Source organism: Aptenodytes forsteri, unplaced genomic scaffold (assembly GCF_000699145.1).
Source record: "Aptenodytes forsteri isolate BGI_AS27 unplaced genomic scaffold, ASM69914v1 Scaffold164, whole genome shotgun sequence".
NCBI lineage: Eukaryota > Metazoa > Chordata > Aves > Sphenisciformes > Spheniscidae > Aptenodytes > Aptenodytes forsteri.
Genome location: NW_008795527.1, coordinates 1379275 through 1399333, shown reverse-complemented (window position 1 = coordinate 1399333; position 20059 = coordinate 1379275). Strand labels below are relative to the sequence as shown.

Here is a 20059-nt window from a genome sequence, read left to right as displayed (position 1 = left end):
AAAAAAAAGTAAAATTTGTGGGTTGAGATAAAGACAGTTTAATAGGACAGAGAAGGAAGGGAAAATAATAATAATAATGATAAAAGAATATACAAAATAAGTGATGCACAATGCAAATGCCCACCACCTGTGGACTGACACCCAGCCAGTTCCCGAGCAGTGGTCAACCTCCCCCCTGGCTAACTCCCCCCAGTTTATATACTGAGCATGATGTCATTCATATATATATATATATATATGACGCATATATATCCCTTTGGGCAGTTTGGGTCAGCGGTCCTGGCTGTGCCCCCTCCCAGCTTCTCGCTGGCAGGGCATGAGAAGCTGAAAAGTCCTTGACTAGTGTAAGCACTGCTCAGTAACAACTAAAACATCAGTGTGTGATCAATATTATTCTCACTCTAAATCCGAAACACAGCACTGTACCAGCTACTAGGAAGAAAATTAACTCTATCCCAGCCAAAACCAGGACAGGCATAATAGCTAGATCTGCAATTCTGGAAAAAACAAGCAGATCTGGGTGGGAGGGGAAGAAGACACCTTGAAAAGGATTGCAGCTGACAAAAGCAAAAAGCCCCTGAAACCTTGGCTGTCTTTGGGGTCTGCTTCCCGGGTTGTACGGCTGGACTGCAATACAGTCTTGTGACAAAAAAAGAAGTTAGTCTTCATGTGGGCTGCGGGAGGAAGAGGTCAGCCTCACCTCCCATAGGTGAACAGTGCATTACTTGAAGATAGACATGTATATTGAGGGTATCCTAATTTTTATAGCAAGATGGGGAGGGAAGGGAGTATGTACAGAGGAGAAAGGTAATTATTACCCAGAACTGCTGTGATCTGGTGACTGTTTGTGATCAGTGAACGCAGGATGGACTGAGCATACAACAGCAATCTCCCAGAGGAATATTCTGCCACCTAACTCTGCTTGGACCCTAATATAGCCTATATGTGAGTATTGGCCTTTACAAGCCTACTTTTATAGGGACAGGGAGGCATAAGCACCTTTTCTGGCAGTGTATCTGCATCTATACCGGGCAGTTAGGGCTGCTTTGATTAAATTGGTATTGTTGTCCCAGTGGGGCCTTGTATCCTGGAGAAGGCTTAAAGGTCAGAAGAGAAGAGATAGTCTAGGTGTGCAATGCCACTGTTTCAGAGCAGCAGAAACTGTAACGGGAATTGGTATTAACACTTCCTGGATTCAAGATGTTTATAGGGGAAGTAACCATAGATCTTGAGAAAGGCTGTACATTTTTGGTTTTGTTTTCTAGTTGCTTAATGTTTATCTTGCTTCATTCTGAACTCAGTATCGGTGTTCTTTGGTAAATAAAGGAAGAAAAAAAAAGAAACACCCAGTCTTCTGCTGAAATCCTGGTGTTTCAAATCAGAGCTGACGCTGACTGTGTGTGAGGGCTGCAGTCTGCTGAGGTGCTCTGCTGTACCGCAGATCACTTTTTTCTCTTGGCTCCGTGATATGCTGCCTAGACACCTGCCTGCCACAGCATGTACAGCAGGTGCCTGTCCCGTAGGGTGCTTGACTTCCTCAGTATTGAAACTCAGTGACTATTTAATTGGAAATTAAAAGCGTACAGAGGTTTTTTGTGTAAATCGTGGTCTGGAATGATTTGCAAGGTAACCTGTAGCTAACCCACAGCATATCCAATAGTAACTTTTAATCATAATACTTTGGTATAATAGAGGTTGAAGGAAGCATTTTACTTTGAAGATTATTTTGATTCTGTACAAAGGAGAGGGTTATAGAAGGTTACTTGGAAATGAAGTAATTTGGGGAACCTGGACAAAAGGAAGGCCAGTGAGAAGCTGGTACTGCAGTAGATGAGAGGAAGGGGACCGAGGTTAGGTTACGAGTAGGCTACCTGCAGTTGTGACTCCTGGGCTGCAGCAGTTAAGGGAATAGGAGAGCAGTGTCCCGTTTGAAGCTTTCTGGCGTAATTCCTCTTCTTCCACTTGCAGGACTGACGCATTTAGTGCTCAGGAAAGAAAAGAATGTATGTTTAGGAGAAGTGGTTGCAGCTCTGGGGAAGAGTGGGACACAGGGAAATAGGAGGCTGGGGAAGACAAAAACTTGGGAGAACATAAGACTATGGATATGAAAAGATGTTACAGTGGGTCCGAAAGTATGCTATGTCTAGATATGTATGCTAAATACGACAGACAGTAAGGCAGGTGGAAAAAAACAACCAAAAAATGGCTTCCTCTCCTTTGTTTAGCATATTGCTCAGGAGGGGGAATAACTTCCTCATGTCTCCCACTAGTTTTTTTGTAAAAGTAAAGGCATGACCCTCAGCTGGTAGAAGTGATTACAGCTCTGTTCATTTGCTCCTCTTGTGCCATGTTGACATGGGGTTAAAAAGCTGCAGAGGAGAATAATCAGGCCTCTGGTGGTCTTCAGCAAGGAAAGAAGCAGCAGAGGTGCTGGGAGCCTTTCAAATGGGCTTTCTTTGGCAAGGTGCTCATGGCACACACCAAAAGGGTATCCAGCAATAAGGCAGAAAACACCCCTGTGGCCATGAGCTGGGCTAAGTGAGATAAAACCCTGGGCTGTATCCAGCCATCAGGCCAGAGGCTCCCCGTCCCTGAAGCAGTACCGCCTAGAAATCAGAGTAGTAAATTATTTAATCCAGACCACCAACACCTCCCTGCCATGTACAGAGTGAAATGACTGTTCGGGGGAAAAAATATCTCTCTTCCTTTCAAGGTTGTCATTGTTCTCCTGTCAGTCCATTGAAGGTTGCTGCTGGTGGCACGCTGAAGCGTGTGTGGTGGGGGGAGAAGACTTGGCTGAAGAGTAAAGGTTTTATTTCTGACATCTGTGGTTTGGGTATGGAGAGACACATTTTGAGAGCTTTCTAGTTCAAGAGTTCTTGATTTATGCAAAGACGTACTAAAAAAGCATGTTAGTTACCAGAGACACTGTCCTTCCTCCCACAGTCGATTCCTGTACCTGGAGATCTTGTGCAGTGTCTTGCTCTCGGGGGGGAATGTATCTACAGCTTAAAATGATATGCTTTTCTTTAACTGAGTCATTGTTTAAGTGGTTGGCTTAGCTCTGGGTGAATAGCTTATTTAAGCAACTGAAGTAGGGCAGCCTATTTGCTCGGGAAATAGCAGGTAGCTAGGCACACTTTCAACCTTTGTATTTTAAACAAACCTTTTCCATCTTAGTATGAACATACAGATTTAGGAGGCTTTGGGGTTTTTTTTGTTTTCTGTTTTTTTAAAACACAGTACAGGTTTTCACATGGTCATTAGCTGAGGATACTCAGAAGCGTTTACTTCTTCAGCCTCTTCCAATTCCTATTAGTGATGCCCAGTTACATTACAGTAATGCCCACAGGCCTCACACTCCTTCGGGATCCCTCTAAATTACTCTATAAAGGTAGGAATTACAAGGAAATAGACTAGATATGACAACTTCTGCAACAGATACTTTATATCATTGTCTCCCAGAAATGGGGAATTATGCTCTGCGGTGCAGCTGTGTTGCTTCCTTGGGCAGGCTGATGGACAGACTGGGACAGAAGCGCCCAGGTCCTGCATCCTCATCTGTACTCCATGGCTTAAGTTCCTCGTGTATCAGGAAGGATATGTGGCAGAGGAGGAGGATTCATCTCCTTCCATAAAGCATCCAGGACACTGGGCCTGAGACCTTGATTCCCTGTGTCAAATCTGTGTCTGGGGCAATTAATAGTGGTACGTCCTTTTCCACTGGGCTGGAGCAAGTCATTTGGGGCGTAGAAAAAAGGCAGTTCTTCAGCTCCTCGTGGAGATACTGAGCACTTGCCTCAGATCCCTGAAATCGATGGGTATAAATACTTGGTTTAAAAAAATACAGATAAAATGACAAAAAGAAATTTAGGAGCAAATAAAATGTTGCATTGTAAGTATTGGGTACCTGGAGCAGGTTTGTAACGCGTTCTTTGTGAATGTTGATTACAAGGGTGGGAAAAGCCTAAAATACCTGCCTAGTTCTCTTACATGTGTGACTTTGAATGTTAGGTTTTTAGTTTGTAGCTACTGGGGTCACCAAATCTCCCATGCATGAAACATGTATGACTTTTCACAGTATTACTTAATCTGAAATATTCCTTTTCAGCTAGCAATTTGGCAAGGAATTTCCCAGACATGTGGTGTAGCTCAGCTGATTCATTGCTTTTTGCTTCTCCTTTTATAGGGTTGCAAAATTCAATAAAACAGCAGTTCAGCTTTTAATCTGAGCACAGTAGTTTGTGAAACAGCAGAGCAATCAGGAGAGTCTTTCAGGCTGCCTTTGTCTTCCGAAATTAATTGCTTGATTTTTATTATGCACTTGCAGGAATTTGTAACTGTCTTGGTGCGAGACCCCAGGACACAGAAAGAAGACTCGTGGCATTCTTACATAGATTATGAGATATTTATTCACGTAAGTATAAAAATATCAGCAGAGATTCTTTGGGCTCTTATCGTTGTTTCTGTCCAAGCCAGGGTTCTTTTTGGGGTATTAATGGAATTTCTTTACACCACTTCTGGGGGGCTGGAGGATGTTATTCTCCCTTTAACGACTGAGATGCAGTGGAACAGGTAAGGTGGGTTGGTCAAAGGCTGTGTAGTAGGTCTGGCAGAGCTGGGAGCTGAACCTGGTATTGTGTTCACATGTGCACTCCACAGTGTCTTTCAACAGAGACTATTCTTAGCTTTACTTATCAGCTAGAAGACTGTCATAGTCAGTGATGTCTTACCATTATAGAAGAATTTTGATGTTCAGGTATTCATGGGAAAACATCTTTCTTTTCAAGTAATTATCTGGTTCTTTGTACTTTAAATTATCCTCAGTTCTTCCTTTTGCCAAGTTGTTTGGTTGCTGCAAGTGGTTGTTTTCAGTGTACCTTGACATTCATATTATGCTAGTTTAGTGGTGCTTGGATATGTCAAGTAACTACATTTGGGTTTATGATTGTAGTCTACCATATGTTAATGGGAGTGCACTTAGAATTATGGTTCTCGTGTGTCTTAAATCTGTCCTATACATCACTTTGTTGATTATTCTTCTTTGGTGGATGACATATGGAAGGAGTTATCCTAATTTCCCAAATTTAGATCCAGGGATTTTAATTGCAATGTAAAAAAAATTTTTGTGAAGTGTATCTGCTATCAGGTGAAGAATTTGAGAGCACCGAGTTACATGGTTAATGCTTGGCACAAGACCAAAAGCATTTCCTTCCTGTGTGGGAAGAGTTACGCGTTCAGCGTAATGAGAGCAAGCAGTCAAATGATGGCTTATTAAAGGTCCGTCCTGACAACTACTTCTCTCCTGTGTGGCAATCAGAACTATGAAACTTTTACATTTTGCAGTGTGGTTTAAGTACTGGTTCCAAAGCAATTATATTTTTGACTTCTGGTAAATAGAAATTCTGTAGATTTGGCGGGGCGGGTGCTGTATTACTGTTTCGCAGGCGTTGGTGCTTCTTGAATAGAAGTGTATTACTGGCTTTCTCAGCGACTGCTAAGCTGGGGTGATGTCATTTAGACCCAGTATTACATGATTCAGCACTGGGCATCTCTGAAGCTGATAAGCATCAGCTCCGCTTCCTACCAGCACAATGCCAGGGCTTTCAGAGACCAAGTCTTTAGGTCAGTCCTACCATCCGGGCTTCTCAATGGATTCAAAATCTTGGATCTGCCAGGCTCTTAGACCAGCTGGGTTCCCCTTCTGCCCAGCTCCTAGAGCATTTGGCTTCTTAAACTGTGACGTATCCCAGATACTCATCTATTCCAGAAAGCTGGCATCTTTGGGCCCTCTGCAATCTGTATCATGTGGCTGTCTAGGAGTTGTGGCTCCTGGCGGGCGATTGAGGGTGGGTTGGACTGCGGGCAGGTTTATAACGGAGTCCTGTCTGGTAGGTGGGGTTTCATCTAAATGTATGCTCCACAGGAAAATTTGGCAAAAGTATTTAATTTCCGTGAATTGTTTCTCTTTTGATGAATTGGCATTTTTCTAGTGGACTAATAGTGTTCTGTGGGAAAATTTCCAAATGCTGCTACTTGCGGAGAGCAGTCACATTGGTTTCTTTGATTTGATTTAAGTAGGATTGCACACTGGAAGAACTCTATGTAGCTAACTGTTTGCAGGATTATAATTAGAATGGCTAAACAGGATATTTTTTCCCCTGCAAAGATTGGCATTATCTGCTGAAACTTTTTTCTGAGATCTTTTTTCCTGTTGCTGCAAGTTGTACCGTAATTTGCTTTTAAAAAGAAAGCAAGCGACGAAAAATATTTCCCTGAGAAGCAGTAGAAACTGTCACCAGTCCTGTCTGAGCTAAAGCACAGTCCTTAACCTAAACTGAATTAGTGTCACACTTTCCATTGGCGTCTCAGGGATTAGCATCTCGGATGTGTTTTTTAATACCATGCCTACACTTTAGCTTAAGCTGATTTACAAAGTAAAATGTTTTTTATTTCCCAACAGACAAACAGTATGTGCTTTACAAGGAAAACATCCTGTGTTAGACGACGCTTTCGAGAATTTGTTTGGCTTCGGCAGAGGCTTCAGAGCAATGCAGTGCTTATGTGAGCAACTTTATATATGGCTATTTAATAATCTGTCAATCATGGAAGGGGAGGATTGTTTCATCTTAATTCTGAGAATTACAGAAATCAGAGCTGGAAAGTGTCCTGTGTTTCTTACTAGCACACGTTTATTCTGTACAAGGCATTTTCTCTGCTTTAAACACAGAAGAATGTGGTTTGTACTGATAGCCCTTGTTTGGTGACACCCCCTCTAATTTGTAACAGATTTGATCTGTTTCCTTTTGCTATGCACAGGTAGCAGAAATAGCAATCTAGTGTAGGTGTACGTACCTCCTCTCTGTGCTTTTAGGATGTGCTTAGGTTCTGCAAGGTCCATGAGAGACCCAGCCAGACATGCATGCAGGCTTAACAACTAGACCAGAAAAATCAGATTAATTTATTTTTCCCTTTGAGGTGTGTGAGAAGCCCTCCAGTTTCTCAACCTTGTGTTCCCAAGGTTGGAAAATTCGATTTCATGAGCTTCTGGAACATGACCTGTGATTTTCATATGCTTGGCATTGGCATTTGCTTATTGCATTTTTCTCCGCTGTTTCAGATTTGGTTTTAACTGTGTATTTGCTTCTTGTTTATAAAGACAGCTACCTGAACTGCCATCTAAAACTCCCTTTTTCAATATGAACAATCCTCATCACGTGGACCATCGCCGGCAGGGTCTGCAAGAATTCCTGGAAAAGTAAGTACAGCCTATCCTAGAGATGTTGGCATTTTTATGATGTCATCGATTTTCTGGTTTAAAATAGCTCATCTCTGGTACTTGAGAGCCACCGTGTGGTCATCTATATATGTTACACATTTGGTTTTATTTTTTATTTGCACAGTCATATTTCATACACATGACTTCAGCTCTATTGATTATAAGGAAACTTCAGCTGGGGCTTTTCCATTGTGTTTCATTGCATTGGTTATAAATAATAGTTTTGGATTTATGTCACTTTGCAGTTGTGTACTAAGACTGGGAGATCTTTCACCGTGACGTCTATTTCTACCTTTCAAGAATGAGCTAGATATTCTCATACAAAGAAACAGACTTCTCTCCTTCTTTATGTTCATGGAAAATCAGTGTCTTTGTGGACTAAACCCCTGGGAGCCTGGGAAAATTCTGTAGTGAGATCTCCTAACACAGATATTTCCTATAATGCCAGTTACTTTGTTTACCAGTCCCACTAATACAAACAAGCTCTAGCAGCTGTGACCACTTTCAGTACAGCTGCAATCTGTATAAAATCATTCATCAGACTTAGCTAGAGTCTGACCTGTGTTACAAGGGGGTTCTGTATGAGTTTCAGTACTGCATCCCTCAGTCCTGCTGCTGTAACCACTTCGTCTTCTGCAGTGGCAGAAACCCTGTTGGTGTAATTTTTCTGCTTTCTCTGCCATTCTCATAGTACCCTGGCACTGCTGGCGTGAGAGCAGGCTGCTCGCAGCTGCTGGGGCAGGAATCGTGCATTCATTTGCAGGCTCTCTTTAGCCACTGCTCGGGGTAAGGGCATGGTAAAACACTGCAAGTAGAGACTATTCATCTTTCAGTATCAATGTTTCCATGAATCACAACTGCATAAGCAAAGGAAGACAGCATATCATTTAAGTAGGTTTTAAGCCTTGTGGTCAGTGGGTAGAGGAATATTGGACCCACTGTTTTTCCAGTCAGTGTATTATAATTCTAAGCCTCCCTAACAGACAACAAATCATTGGTCCTGAGGTATATTTGTTAGGCTGAAGGCAGGGAGAGCTAACCGCTGCAGGAATAATATTCTGTGTACAGTTATATAGGATCTGTATAGGATTATATCTGCCAAAAGGATAGCCAATAAATACTGGTTGAAGGCGTGTGAGACAGGGAAAGGAAAGCAGAAAAGGATCAGAGGCTTTTTCTGCGCCTCAGGAAAGAAGGACGGTGAAATAGTGACTGTGCTTCTAGATAGCTAGATAATATTAATGGTCATACAAAGGGTGAAGGTAGTTCAGGTCCCTGGGTCTGAGCAGTTCTAGCTTAGCTGTGCTCCCCATGGAGTAGTGCGTTTTCAAAATCACTCCCATTTTAAAATGGCAAAGAGGCCAATCTGGTACAAGGTACGCTTAGCTGTGCTCCCCATGGAGTAGTGCGTTTTCAAAATCACTCCCATTTTAAAATGGCAAAGAGGCCAATCTGGTAACAAGGTACAGTATTTCAGCATCAAAAACATTTGCAACCACTGTCTGTGCTTCAAAAGGCAAAACAGAGAGGTAGATTCTCTTAAAATATATCCTCACTCTCCAGTTTTGTGGATATCTGTAGCTTAAATGAGTACTGAAAATGGCAGCATGTGAAGCATTTTACCTTGTTGCTGTTAGTCCAGGAGTGGGAAAAGTGTCATCTCTGTTGTAAGGTGATGATTTAAATGTTTTAACTTGGATGCTGTTTAGAAAGGTGTCAGCTTTCTCTCAGCCCTGGGGAATAGTTGGAAGGAATTTTCAGAGATAGAGTTGTGTTGTGATGAATTGGCTTGGCACCTTACGTGCTGTACCATTGCCCTCTGCTGGCTGGCACCTCTGTGCTGCTTGCAGAAGGGATCTTTTTACTGGCTCAGCTAGCCTGCCATGATGCTTTCCCCAACCCCCTTTTTTGAGTCTGAACCAAAGGTTGTGATTTCTTTCTCTGAAATTGCATTTGTGGGCCTCATTGGGGGGTGTGTGTGTGTGTATACACATACATACACACACACGCTTGACGGGTCTGAACCAAAGGTTGTGATTTCTTTCTCTGAAATTGCATTTGTGGGCCTCATTGGGGGGTGGGGGTGGGGGGTGTATACACATACATAAACATGCTTGAGTTCAGTAAAGCTCTAGGTCTGGATGCTGCATGTTGTAGCATGGCAATGTCAGGGGAAACAGGACCTCCCTGGTATATGAGGGAGGGGGTTGGAAAGGAGCCAGAAAGTAGTTGCATGGGGTGGTGTAACCCAGAACTGCAAAGCCGAGTGCTCCGTTCACCCCGGCAATGGTGGCAGTCACCATGCACAAGCTCACAGCCCCACTGGTGTTTCTTTGTGGCACTGGGAAGAAATGGGATTCGAGCCTATGTAGACCGGTCAAGGGAAGGGTTTGCAGGTAACATTTTTCAAATGCCTGCACGTGATGCAGGAACCCGAGCTCCTCTCTGCACTCAGTGCCTTGTGAGGTTATCAGGATCCAAGCCATCTCTGAAATGGAGTTTAGATCTTTCACAGTCTCGGTTTGTGCCCTGTGCCTGTTGCTGTGTGAGCAGGTTGCTGCCGCCTCTGCCCAGACAGGAGCCATGTGCCTGAGGAGCAAGGATCGGGTGGCTGTAGGCTCTCTGGTATTCAGCTCCTGGCCCTGGGAGCTCCTCCGTATTGCCTATACGTGGATGGCTATGGAGTTCTCGTCCTCCTTCATGCATCACTCCAGAATGAGTTAGCTCAGGGCAAGGTGCTTACTTAGAGCCTTTTTGAAGCCTCTCCGTGCTGAGCACAGTAGCGTGAGAATTAGGCCAACAGCTGGAAACTAGCGCAAAGCACTAGAGTTTGGTAGGATCTGGAAACAGGTGTCCCATTTTGATTTGGCTTTACTGCACAAATGCAAGGTAAGACCTGCTTGTCTTACAGGTTATTATCTCTGAGTGATGAAGAGCTGTAAAGCTCACTTCTTGTCTGGGCATAATTTAATATTTCAAGAGGCCATTTGCATTAACAGAAGTCAGCTAGCCCCTTTTCAATTATGACTTATGTCGTAAGAATAAGGAAAATTATGTGGTTTTCCTGGTAAGTATCCTCATACCTTTGAGGATGTCTGTAAATTCACAGGAAAAGCTTATTCTTAAATTGGAGGTCAAAATTGAAACACTATCTTATAATATTAGGTTCTGTAAGATCATCTTTGCTTTCATCCCTTTTTAGCTGCACAGGTTTAACTTCAGGATTTAGATTACCTTCATAGAAGATCATCCATGCTTGCTTATTAGAAAGCTAATTAACAAAACTGTTTTAAATGAAGTTGGGTTCAATCACTGACACTTTTATTGAATACAGTTGGATCCCAAAAAAATATGTACTTTAGGAAAAAGGATTAGTCTTCAATTAGTTTTCAAACATGCAGTTTATGATGGGGTGGAAGACATACTGGGAGTTTTGAGAAATGCAGCGCTTGGATCCACAAGAGACGAAGGGCATCCACAGCGTCGCTGCTCTGGATGGCCGTGCGTCGGGCTCACTTGGTGCCAAACAAGCCACCCGAAACTTGGCTGCCTAGGGCAGAGCCGTTCTCTGGAGGTGGCTGGGGTTTTGCCCTCCTCCTCGCACCTCCTTACCTTCCCCACTGCAGTCCCACAAGCAGGAGCTGGTGCAGGGTCGGAGGACTCTCTCCTGGAGGTGTCTCCACTGGGCGTGCTCTCAGGGACGCGGAAAGCGGGAGACTGGCTCCAGAGCGGGTGGATGCCAGCTTGCCGGGGCTCAGGCAGGAGCATTGGCGGCTGTGGGGCAGGTGGGATCTCCTCGGGCGCGTGGTGGCTGCCTCTTTCCAATGGAGCCTTGCTAGTATTTCCTATCTGGTGAGTGAATAATGCCTAGCAGGCGCGTGTCGCTTAATCCTTTCTTAAACGCATGCATTATCAGATGCCCAACAGTTGCTTCGCAGTTGCTCGCTCTCAGTAACATTTCCTCCCTTGTAAAAACAACGAAGGAGGAAACACAGTCGGCTTTTTTTGAGAGGAAACTGGGGCTTTGTTTGCTGTGGGCAGGGGCTGAGGGGCTGGATGCTCAGTAGAGGGCACCACAGCACAGGCTGTCATCCCCCATGCCTCTCAGCTCCTGGTTTGGTTTTTCTTTTTTTTCTTCTTCCCCTTGCTCTCATGATATGATGTAAATGGGCAGAGTAAATTTGTCGAAAACAAAATCGGAGTGTTAACCTTCCACACACAGGCAAGTGTGCATCTGTCATTGTATTAGGTTACAGTAGATACAGGAAATCTTTAGTTAGGATTAAGTTGTACTGTTCAGCCATATGTTGTTCTCCTCCAGCAGAACAGTGTATAATATAACTAATAAAATCATGTTGAAGAAAACCAGATTTTGGACCTTGTCCAAATCAGACAAAACACATGTTTTGTCTTTTGTAAATGTTCTTGCCGTAACACGGGGAAGGAGAAATACTCCTTGTATAGTATCCAGTATTTCCTCAGAAATGACATTATTTCTTTTGGTTGTAAAGTGATGTTTTTCGGCCCTGCTTCTTTAAAGGTCTAGAGATCACGGGTGTTTACTGAAAGCTTACAAACACAGATTCACATGGCCGTGAATAAAAAATGATTTTATTATCTCTAATTCAAATGTAGAGCCTTATCCTGCAGCCCCCTTAATCACATAAGTAGTCATTATGCACGTGAGCAATCTGGCCGAGAGGAGTGAGATCTCTGACAAGTAATGACTACTGATGGGATCAAGACTTGCAGGATTTAGCCTTTCGTTCTTATTCCAGGCATGCATAGAAAGTCTGTTGTTCTCTTAAATATGCCCAGTCAGTTTATAGGAATTATCACCATGAGGCATGACTCCTTCCATTAGCGCGACAGTAGCGAGAGCTGATTTACATTGCTGTAACCACAGCTTTGCACTGACACTGGCTGTAATAAAACTGTTTGAGAAGCACTGGGAGTGCTACTGGTTGTGTTCAAACTGCGCACGCGTTCAGCCTCTGCTAAGACATCCGAGTATTAATATTATGACACTCCGCCCTTCCTCTTGCCTCTTTAATTTGTTAGTTTGTGTTTTGTAATTTTGATTTTTTTTAATTTTTTTTTAAAGTCCTTGGAGCCAAATCTGTTTTTCAGATGTACAACCCTTCACGCAGTGAGTCCCCAGGACAGCAAAAGCCCTGGAGAGCAACTGCTATACCAGCACTTAATACTACTAGTAACATCTGGTGACAAATGTATGGTTATTTCCTTGAAGGAGGAGTATTTTGAACAGGAAAGCATAACGCTTATGGATAGCACAGAATTTATTTTTCATTTTGATTGCTTGAAGAATGCAATTAAAAAGCAATCTAACCTGTTGGTTCAGATGGGGGGGAGGGGGGAAAGCAGAAGTTGTTTTTTAATTAAAAGAAGGAAGAAATGCTTCAAGGGTATGACTGGGTGAAAGGTGTTCATATATTTGCTTTCAGGATGGTTTTAAATGGTTTGCAAAATGCATTGAGTGTTTGGTCCCTTCCCCATTGTGAACATACATACATACATACATACATATATATATGTGATTAGCTTTATGAACATCTTTCCATTTCTTTGCCTTGGTTTCTCTTCACTCCTTTCACCTCCAGATGGCACTATGAAGCAGAAAAGAAAATTACTGTGAAATAATGAGTCCAATGTAAAGTAAAATTGGAAATTGAATTATAGCTGCAGAAAAAGGACAGTAGCCTTGAGGTCCTGATCAGTCTGTACTCTTATCACTTTTGTTTGCTGTTCCATGTGTTAGGTTACTGCCGAGTTAATAACAGTGCTTTAGCAGTTCAAGGCTTAGCAGAATTGTACTGGACATGAAATAAAGCTAAAATGAATTTGTGTCCAATATCATTGACATTAGTGCTCATTACTTCTCTGGTGTAATGCCTCAAACCGTCTAAAATCAATTTTAAAGATTACCCATTATTTTATAAAGAAAATAAAATACATTTCAAACAGCAACAGAGCTGTAAGTGTAGTGTAATCTCATGAACAGTTAGTTACTTGTGTTTTCGCTGGTTGGCAGGAAACTTTCGAAGGTACGGCAAGAGGAAAATCTGTGAAACTAAATGCCATCCACAGAATTTAACGTCTTGCCTTTTTACTGGGTTACTTGGTATTAGACACGCAAATGTTAGAATTGCAGAAATGTGCATCCCCTCATTGTGCACGTAAGCCTGGGAAAAACAGTAACTCTAGTTACTCTACAGTAAACTCCAGCATGTTATTTTTCTTTTCTTTTCTTTTTTTTTTTTTTAAGAGGAAAAGAGGAAGGAGAATATTTACTCCCCCAATTGCATAAACTATAAACGTGGATTTATTGTGTGGAATGATACTTTTACTTTTTGTTGCAATGTTTGTCTTTGTTTGGAATGTACGTTTATCAAGAGTCAAGGCTGAAATCCTCTTTTAGTGGCCGTTGAATGATGGCTTTTCAAACGGTATTCATGAAGCTGTTGCTGTCAAGGTGTGTAGACCTGTAAATTCTGTGTTTTGAATCATTTTTCCACAGCATTTGCTGGCTTCTTTTAGGCTACGAAGAAGTTTTTCTGTATATTAATACACTGCGTGCATTGATTTTACAGATGTCTATTTGCTATGTTTACTTTTAAGGAAAATTGTGAGAATTTAGATCGGATTAAAAAAGGCTTTCTCTAGGTATGAAAGCGTGCTTATTTGGAACTTCAGCGAAGTCTGGTCCTTCTGAGACTGAATTTCAAATACACCTGGTAGATCATTAGGGTCTTTGCAGACATTTCCTCATTGGAAGGTGTCAAAGTTTGAGTTATTTGGTTGAGACTGTGTGTGTGTGTTTACCTGGGCAAATGAAATGTGCATGTACACAAATATCCCGCATTTTCAGTTAGATATCTCCTATTACTTATTTTGGTTTGACAGATTTTTATAGGCTTAGATGAAGCGAGAAATCCTTTAGTGCATTTATTAAATGTTATTGTAATGTTGGCCACTTCAGAGAACAGTTTTCAGGACGTATTTGTGTTTTAAAACATTATAGTCCAAGCACACCATTAATCTTATTTGAGAGAGGGAACTAATCAGTTACACTTTTCATTTTAGTCAGAGTACCTATAGAATGCAATATTTCTTTCTGCTCTTACTAGTTCTTACATTAATGTCATCTCTTGTTTCCTATTGCATAGCAATGACTTTTTTGGTAACGACTGTAGCCTAAATGGGTAGCAATAGGTAAATATTGACTCTTAATAGTTTTGATTTGTTTAAAGATATTTTAATAATTTTCTGTGGAGCGCTGTTTGGCATGGTCATAGGCTCTGATGGCTTTACTACATGAGTAAAATTACATGTACATATAAAAAAAAAAGTCTCTTGTTAATCATTCTAGGATTTGTGTATTAAAGAATCCTTCTTTACAGAAATGTTGCAGCAAAGTTGCTGCTTCCCCCCCACACACCCCACCCCCAAATAGTGATGATGATCCTCAATTCTCAGTCCTTGTAAAAGTATCTCTACAACTTTCTGCGTTACTGGAATGTATTGTATTTTGTTTACTCTCACTTGATGTAAGTAAATACTCTGTGCTAAATTTATCTGAAGACTTAATTTAAAATACATATAAACCAAAGATTAAAATGGCCTTTTGAAAAGAATAGCTGGAATGAAACAGTATTTAAGATTCCCTGAAAACTGTTTGCAAGTAAATTTAAGTCAGTGTTCAGTATTAGCATTTTCATTCTAGCTTAAATGTACCTATATTTGGAAAAGCGTAAATGATTTTGGCTAGCGTTGGCTCTGTTGTTTACAGGTATTTCAAAGTCCTGACACTGTGTGTGTATGAAGTCCTCTGTCTCTGTATACACTTCTTTCCCCCACCAAAGAAATTGGTGACTTGTAATTTTTAGAAAAGCTTAGCTATTAAAAAATTAAAAAAAGAGTTCTCAAATGGAGACCAAATTTTTGTAAGAGTATATGCCTCCAACTGCCTAAAAATCATTAATTGATCCATGTGGTAATAACAGATGGAGAAATGGAAGAAATGTCCTTGAAGTTATTCTAATAGCAGATGTGCCTAACTATTAGCTTCGTGGTTTTACTCACCTAAAATTCCAAATAATGTAATAAGAAAGAAACACGCACCTAATAATTTTAATATGTTCATTACCTTCTGTTACTGATTTAGGATTCATCTGAAAACTTAAAAGCAGGACATCATTTAGAATTTGTTCTGGTAAAACACTTTAGAATATATGGGTGTATGTGCATCTATATAAAAACATTTGACTTTTTTCTTTTTCCAGGATCCTGCAAGATGCATTATTGCTTTCAGACAGTAGGCTTCACCTCTTCTTACAGACTCAGCTAAGCCCAGAAGATATGGAGGCTTGTGTATCTGGACAGACCAAATACTCTGTTGCTGATGCGATTCATAAGTTCGCCTCTTTGAACAGACGTTTTCCTATAGAAGATGAAGAGAGAAAAAAAGGAAAAAATGATGCGTACTTGGATTCAGAGAGGTGATTTCTGTATTTCCTTACTTTCTGAGATTATATATACGTACATACACATGCGCATGCTTCACTTTTTTTGTTGATGTAATACTAAGATAATGAAAAAATTAATTGACTGAGATTTTATTGAGCTGTGACAGCTCATCATAGAAGTCTTCACACACACCTCCACACTGAATTAATGAATGCAGTAGAAATTCAATTATCTGCATTCTGATTATGTGAATTTCATTTAGTCAGACTTGAATTATTCGCGTTTAAATTATCTTGCTAAAAAAATATCCAACTGCACTCCAAATGGCTAATTAAAAGTCCAAATTTCCTGTCTCTCTTTGTGACTGGAGATAATTAAAGTTCTCCTCTGTTACTCAGGCTTTGAGTGTGTTGTGAAAACCAATTTCCTCCTTTTATTTTTTTTTTTTTTTTTCCCCTCTCCCCTTTTCTGCAGTTCATCCTCCGGGCTCGGACCTAGTGATGACAGCATTTCATGTGGATGTAAAGCAAGCCCAGCTTCTGAAGAATCATGAAAAATCATTCCTGTATTGCTATCTTAAGGACAGTACAAAGCAGTTTCTGCTCTGTTTACTGGTTACGTGTACCACGTAAACACGGCTGGCTGGTAACGCGTACCTAAAAGACGCGTCATCAATACAACCATATGTCCTTACAAAATTTTCAAAACAGACCTTGATACTATTTCTTTGTTGATTTATTGTGTACGTTGATTCAGGTCTACGCGCTATCTATTACATCTAGGTTTTTGTGACTATTAAAATCTCAGTGTTGGGTAAGTCGTGCTCTGCTGACATACGTGGCAGTTAAAATATTTCCCTTAGTGAGTGTATGTCTCCGCTCTGAAAAATAAAGAGAACTTAATTCCTCAGCTTAAAAGTTGGTGTATCATATCAAATATATTCAAAGCATCTTTTTGTAGTTTGCATCAGAGAAGTTTCATCTTTAGAAGTCATTTGACATTGGTGATGAAATTACATACCCCACAAGGTATTCACTTTTTAAAGTAGCTCAGCAACATCAGCAAAACAACATTTGTACAAACTATATGCTGCTGACAATTTGAGAGATAAATATATCTTCCTCTGGTCTGTCTGTAATGTTTATGGAAAGCTTGGGTTTATCATGCATGAGAACTGAAGGCCAAAATTCTTGAGCATGGTTGCTTAAAAGTTAGAAATATTAATAAAAATGACATCATTTCTAGGCTTGCTGGAGATTCTCAGTTCCCCGGGAATTACGGATACTCGTTCCCAGTGAAAATCCTGGATGAGGTCCATTGAAACCAATGGCTGAATTTTGCATCGACCTCGCGAGGGCCAGGATTTCACCCAGCGCGTTTAACTTTAGGCAATTCCATTTGAAGGCGCCGGGAGAGATGTTTTAGTTTAGCAGTTTAAATGGAGATTATCTCCCTCTCCGAGACGATGATAATCACATAGCTATAACACGCTGTACAGATGTGGACCTCTCCGCTCTTTGGGAGTAACAGGAGCTGCTGATTTCATTGTGGCTGTAGTTAACACGTTGGAATATTGACTTTTTCACAAACAAAAGGCAGGCTTGAACACAACTTCGTAACCACCAACGCTTATTTTGATTAAACGTCAGTTTTGCTCTTTAGTGTTAACAGCAGCTGCGTAGTGTCTTGTCCCAGATTCTGTCAAAGGAATATGTTTCACTGTGGTGTTGTATTTATATTTGACATTTAACTGCTATTAAAGAGAGCTAGGGGGTCTGATCACCCTAGCAAAGCTCCCATTAACTTCAGTGCTGTAGTTACCGGCCTAGAAATAGATTTTTCTTTTTCTTTTTTTTTTCTTTTTTTTTTTTTTTTGTAAGAATTCTGTGGATACTTTCAAAGAAGGAGCATTTTAAACCTGTGAATTACAGAAACAATAGATTATTAAATGGCCAGATAATAAAGGTTAGCATAGGCGTGTGTGGGCATGCTTTTTTAAAGCACCCAGCTGGGAATCTGTGTAATTTTAGAAACATGTTTTAATAGCCTGAGGATAACATCTCTTAGGTAACTGCTTTAAGCCACTGTATTTTGTTGATGGTAGCACTTCTATAAGATAAATATCCATGTTTCTTTTTGCTCGGTCTTACTGAATTGCACAAATGTATCTATTCACCTTCTCGGCTTGTGTGTGAGTTAGCAGCAAAGCTATTTTAATGTAAAAGTGATAACATTTAATTAAAGCAACAAGTTATCACTACAAGTAGCTTAAAAATAGCTGTTATTGCCAGGCAGAGACGTTTGATTACTTGACTTTTTTTTTTTTTTGAGATGGCACATTACAAGAAAAATTGTATAGCAATTTTATTTAAAAGATGGAGAAAATATAAAAACAAAAACTGGAATAATGTCTGAGAAATATATTAATGTTTTTATTTAACACAATGTTAAGATAGTGGGGTTTTAATTTTGTTTTAAAAGATTGAGCTAAACTGTTGAAGCACTTTACAATTCTGGCCTACTAACACGTCTTTAATATCTGACAAAAATTACAGAAATAAAAGGTTTGGAGAGCCTTTGTGACTATTTGTTAATTCTAGGAGCTTATCTGTATGCCAGTGAGTGTTTTCCCAATGAAGATGTTTATGAAATAAATACTTGTTTTCTAATAGTTCTATTGTTCTGTTATTTTCTTTGTGACCCTGTTCAGAAATTCTAAGGCTACTCTAACAGAACTTTCTTCCCAGCTTTGACAGAAATTTGTTTAAAGATTTATCTTTTGAATGTTGTTTGTATAGCTAGTATTACTGGAATTTTTCTTATTAAAGGGGAAGGAAAGTATTCTATGCTCTAGTATGTTGTCCTTTTGTACCAGCTGTATGTAACTGCACATAAATGCTTAAGACATTTTGTTTAATTTGGAATATTTAAATGTAACTGTTACAAATTCAAATGTAAAAAAAAAAAAATATTTTTAATGTCTTTTGTGATTTCAATGATTTGGTGATTTTTTTTCAATGCTGTGTAATATATTGTGATTCAGTTGATCACTGGTATTTTGAATCTCATTTCTTAGATTTGAAAAATGCTGATGCTTCCTGCTAGTTTGTTAAACAGGCTAATATCTAGTTTGTAATATTATCTAATTACTATTGCTAATTTATATCTAATTGCAATAATTCTGCACTCAAACTTTGCTTTATCTTTTGCTTAGAACTTTATGTTCTCATTTTTATGATGATTTCTTAAAAGCTTTTAAGTAATTAGAAAGTAGTAAATTGTTTTATTTATCTTGTGTTTAAACCTGCCAGTAAGGCTTCCTTTATTTCAATATCCTAATGACATTATGACTTATCATGTGTAATTACTGTTCAGCTATTTTTGTGAGATATATACACACACACACACACACACACACACACAAAGTGCTGTTTGGTTTGGGGTTTGTTGTTATTGTTTATATTTTCTACAAAAACAAGTGAAAATAACTCCAGTAATATATGCCATCAAATTCTTTAATGTGTAAGTTCAGGATATCGTAAACTAGTATTCGGCAACCTGGTACTTACGGTGTCATTGAAATACGCTTTCAAGAAAGATGAGAAAAATTGTCTTTTGGAAAGAAAATTTTCATTTAAATAGCAGTGCATTTTTACAAGCGTTGAGAAAACTTATACTCTTAAATGCCCCACCACGTAACACCGCCAAATTCTGTGTCTAAGTCTGGTTTTGACACGTGATATATTGAATTTTTTTCCGGAGCGCTATTTAAATTATATAGGTACGCAGTACTGATGACTTGCTCTGTTGTGAAATACAGGGTACAGATAAAGCCAGCGTGCTCAGGGGCGAGAAGAATGAAACCCGTGCGTTTCTGTGTCGTCTCCCTGCCGTCGCCGGGCTGGGAGCAGGGCTGGGGCCCGGGGCGTTCGCCTTTCCCCACGAGCTTTTACAATGTTGCGAAAATGTAAACCGCTATTGCCAGAATCGGGTCGATTCTGTTCATGAGGGGCCCGAATGCTTTAGGGAAGACACAGTTACTCTCTCCTTCGGTGTTAAAAAATACCCTGTAACGTCTTAAATCGCTTCTCCGCCTTCTGGGATCAAACCTCCGCGGAAAATAATGCAGGTGACCTTACACCGCGGAACTCGCCTTCTCCCTGGGGCTTAACCCCCCGCGTTTGTACTTCGCGAGGCACCCGTAGCACACGCGTGTGTGTTTCCCTGCCTACGCCCGCTGAAGCTCTCTCAGGGGCAGGCGAGCGCTTCCCCTCGGCGCTCCCGCGGCGAGCG

The 20059-nt window shown here is 40.5% G+C and overlaps 1 protein-coding gene across 1 annotated transcript in view; it reads left to right on the top strand.

The window, feature by feature from the left end:
• The window catches only part of SNX10 (sorting nexin 10), a 21397-nt gene extending 3263 nt beyond the window's left edge, over window positions 1-18134 (top strand). The window contains exons 2-6 of the mRNA XM_009282030.2: window positions 4331-4417; window positions 6464-6564; window positions 7160-7258; window positions 15583-15798; window positions 16241-18134. Of these exons, the coding sequence (XP_009280305.1) occupies window positions 4331-4417; window positions 6464-6564; window positions 7160-7258; window positions 15583-15798; window positions 16241-16319 (582 nt within the window). The 3' untranslated portion in view covers window positions 16320-18134. The remainder of the gene's footprint in view (window positions 1-4330; window positions 4418-6463; window positions 6565-7159; window positions 7259-15582; window positions 15799-16240) is intronic.
• Window positions 18135-20059: the final 1925 nt, after the last annotated feature.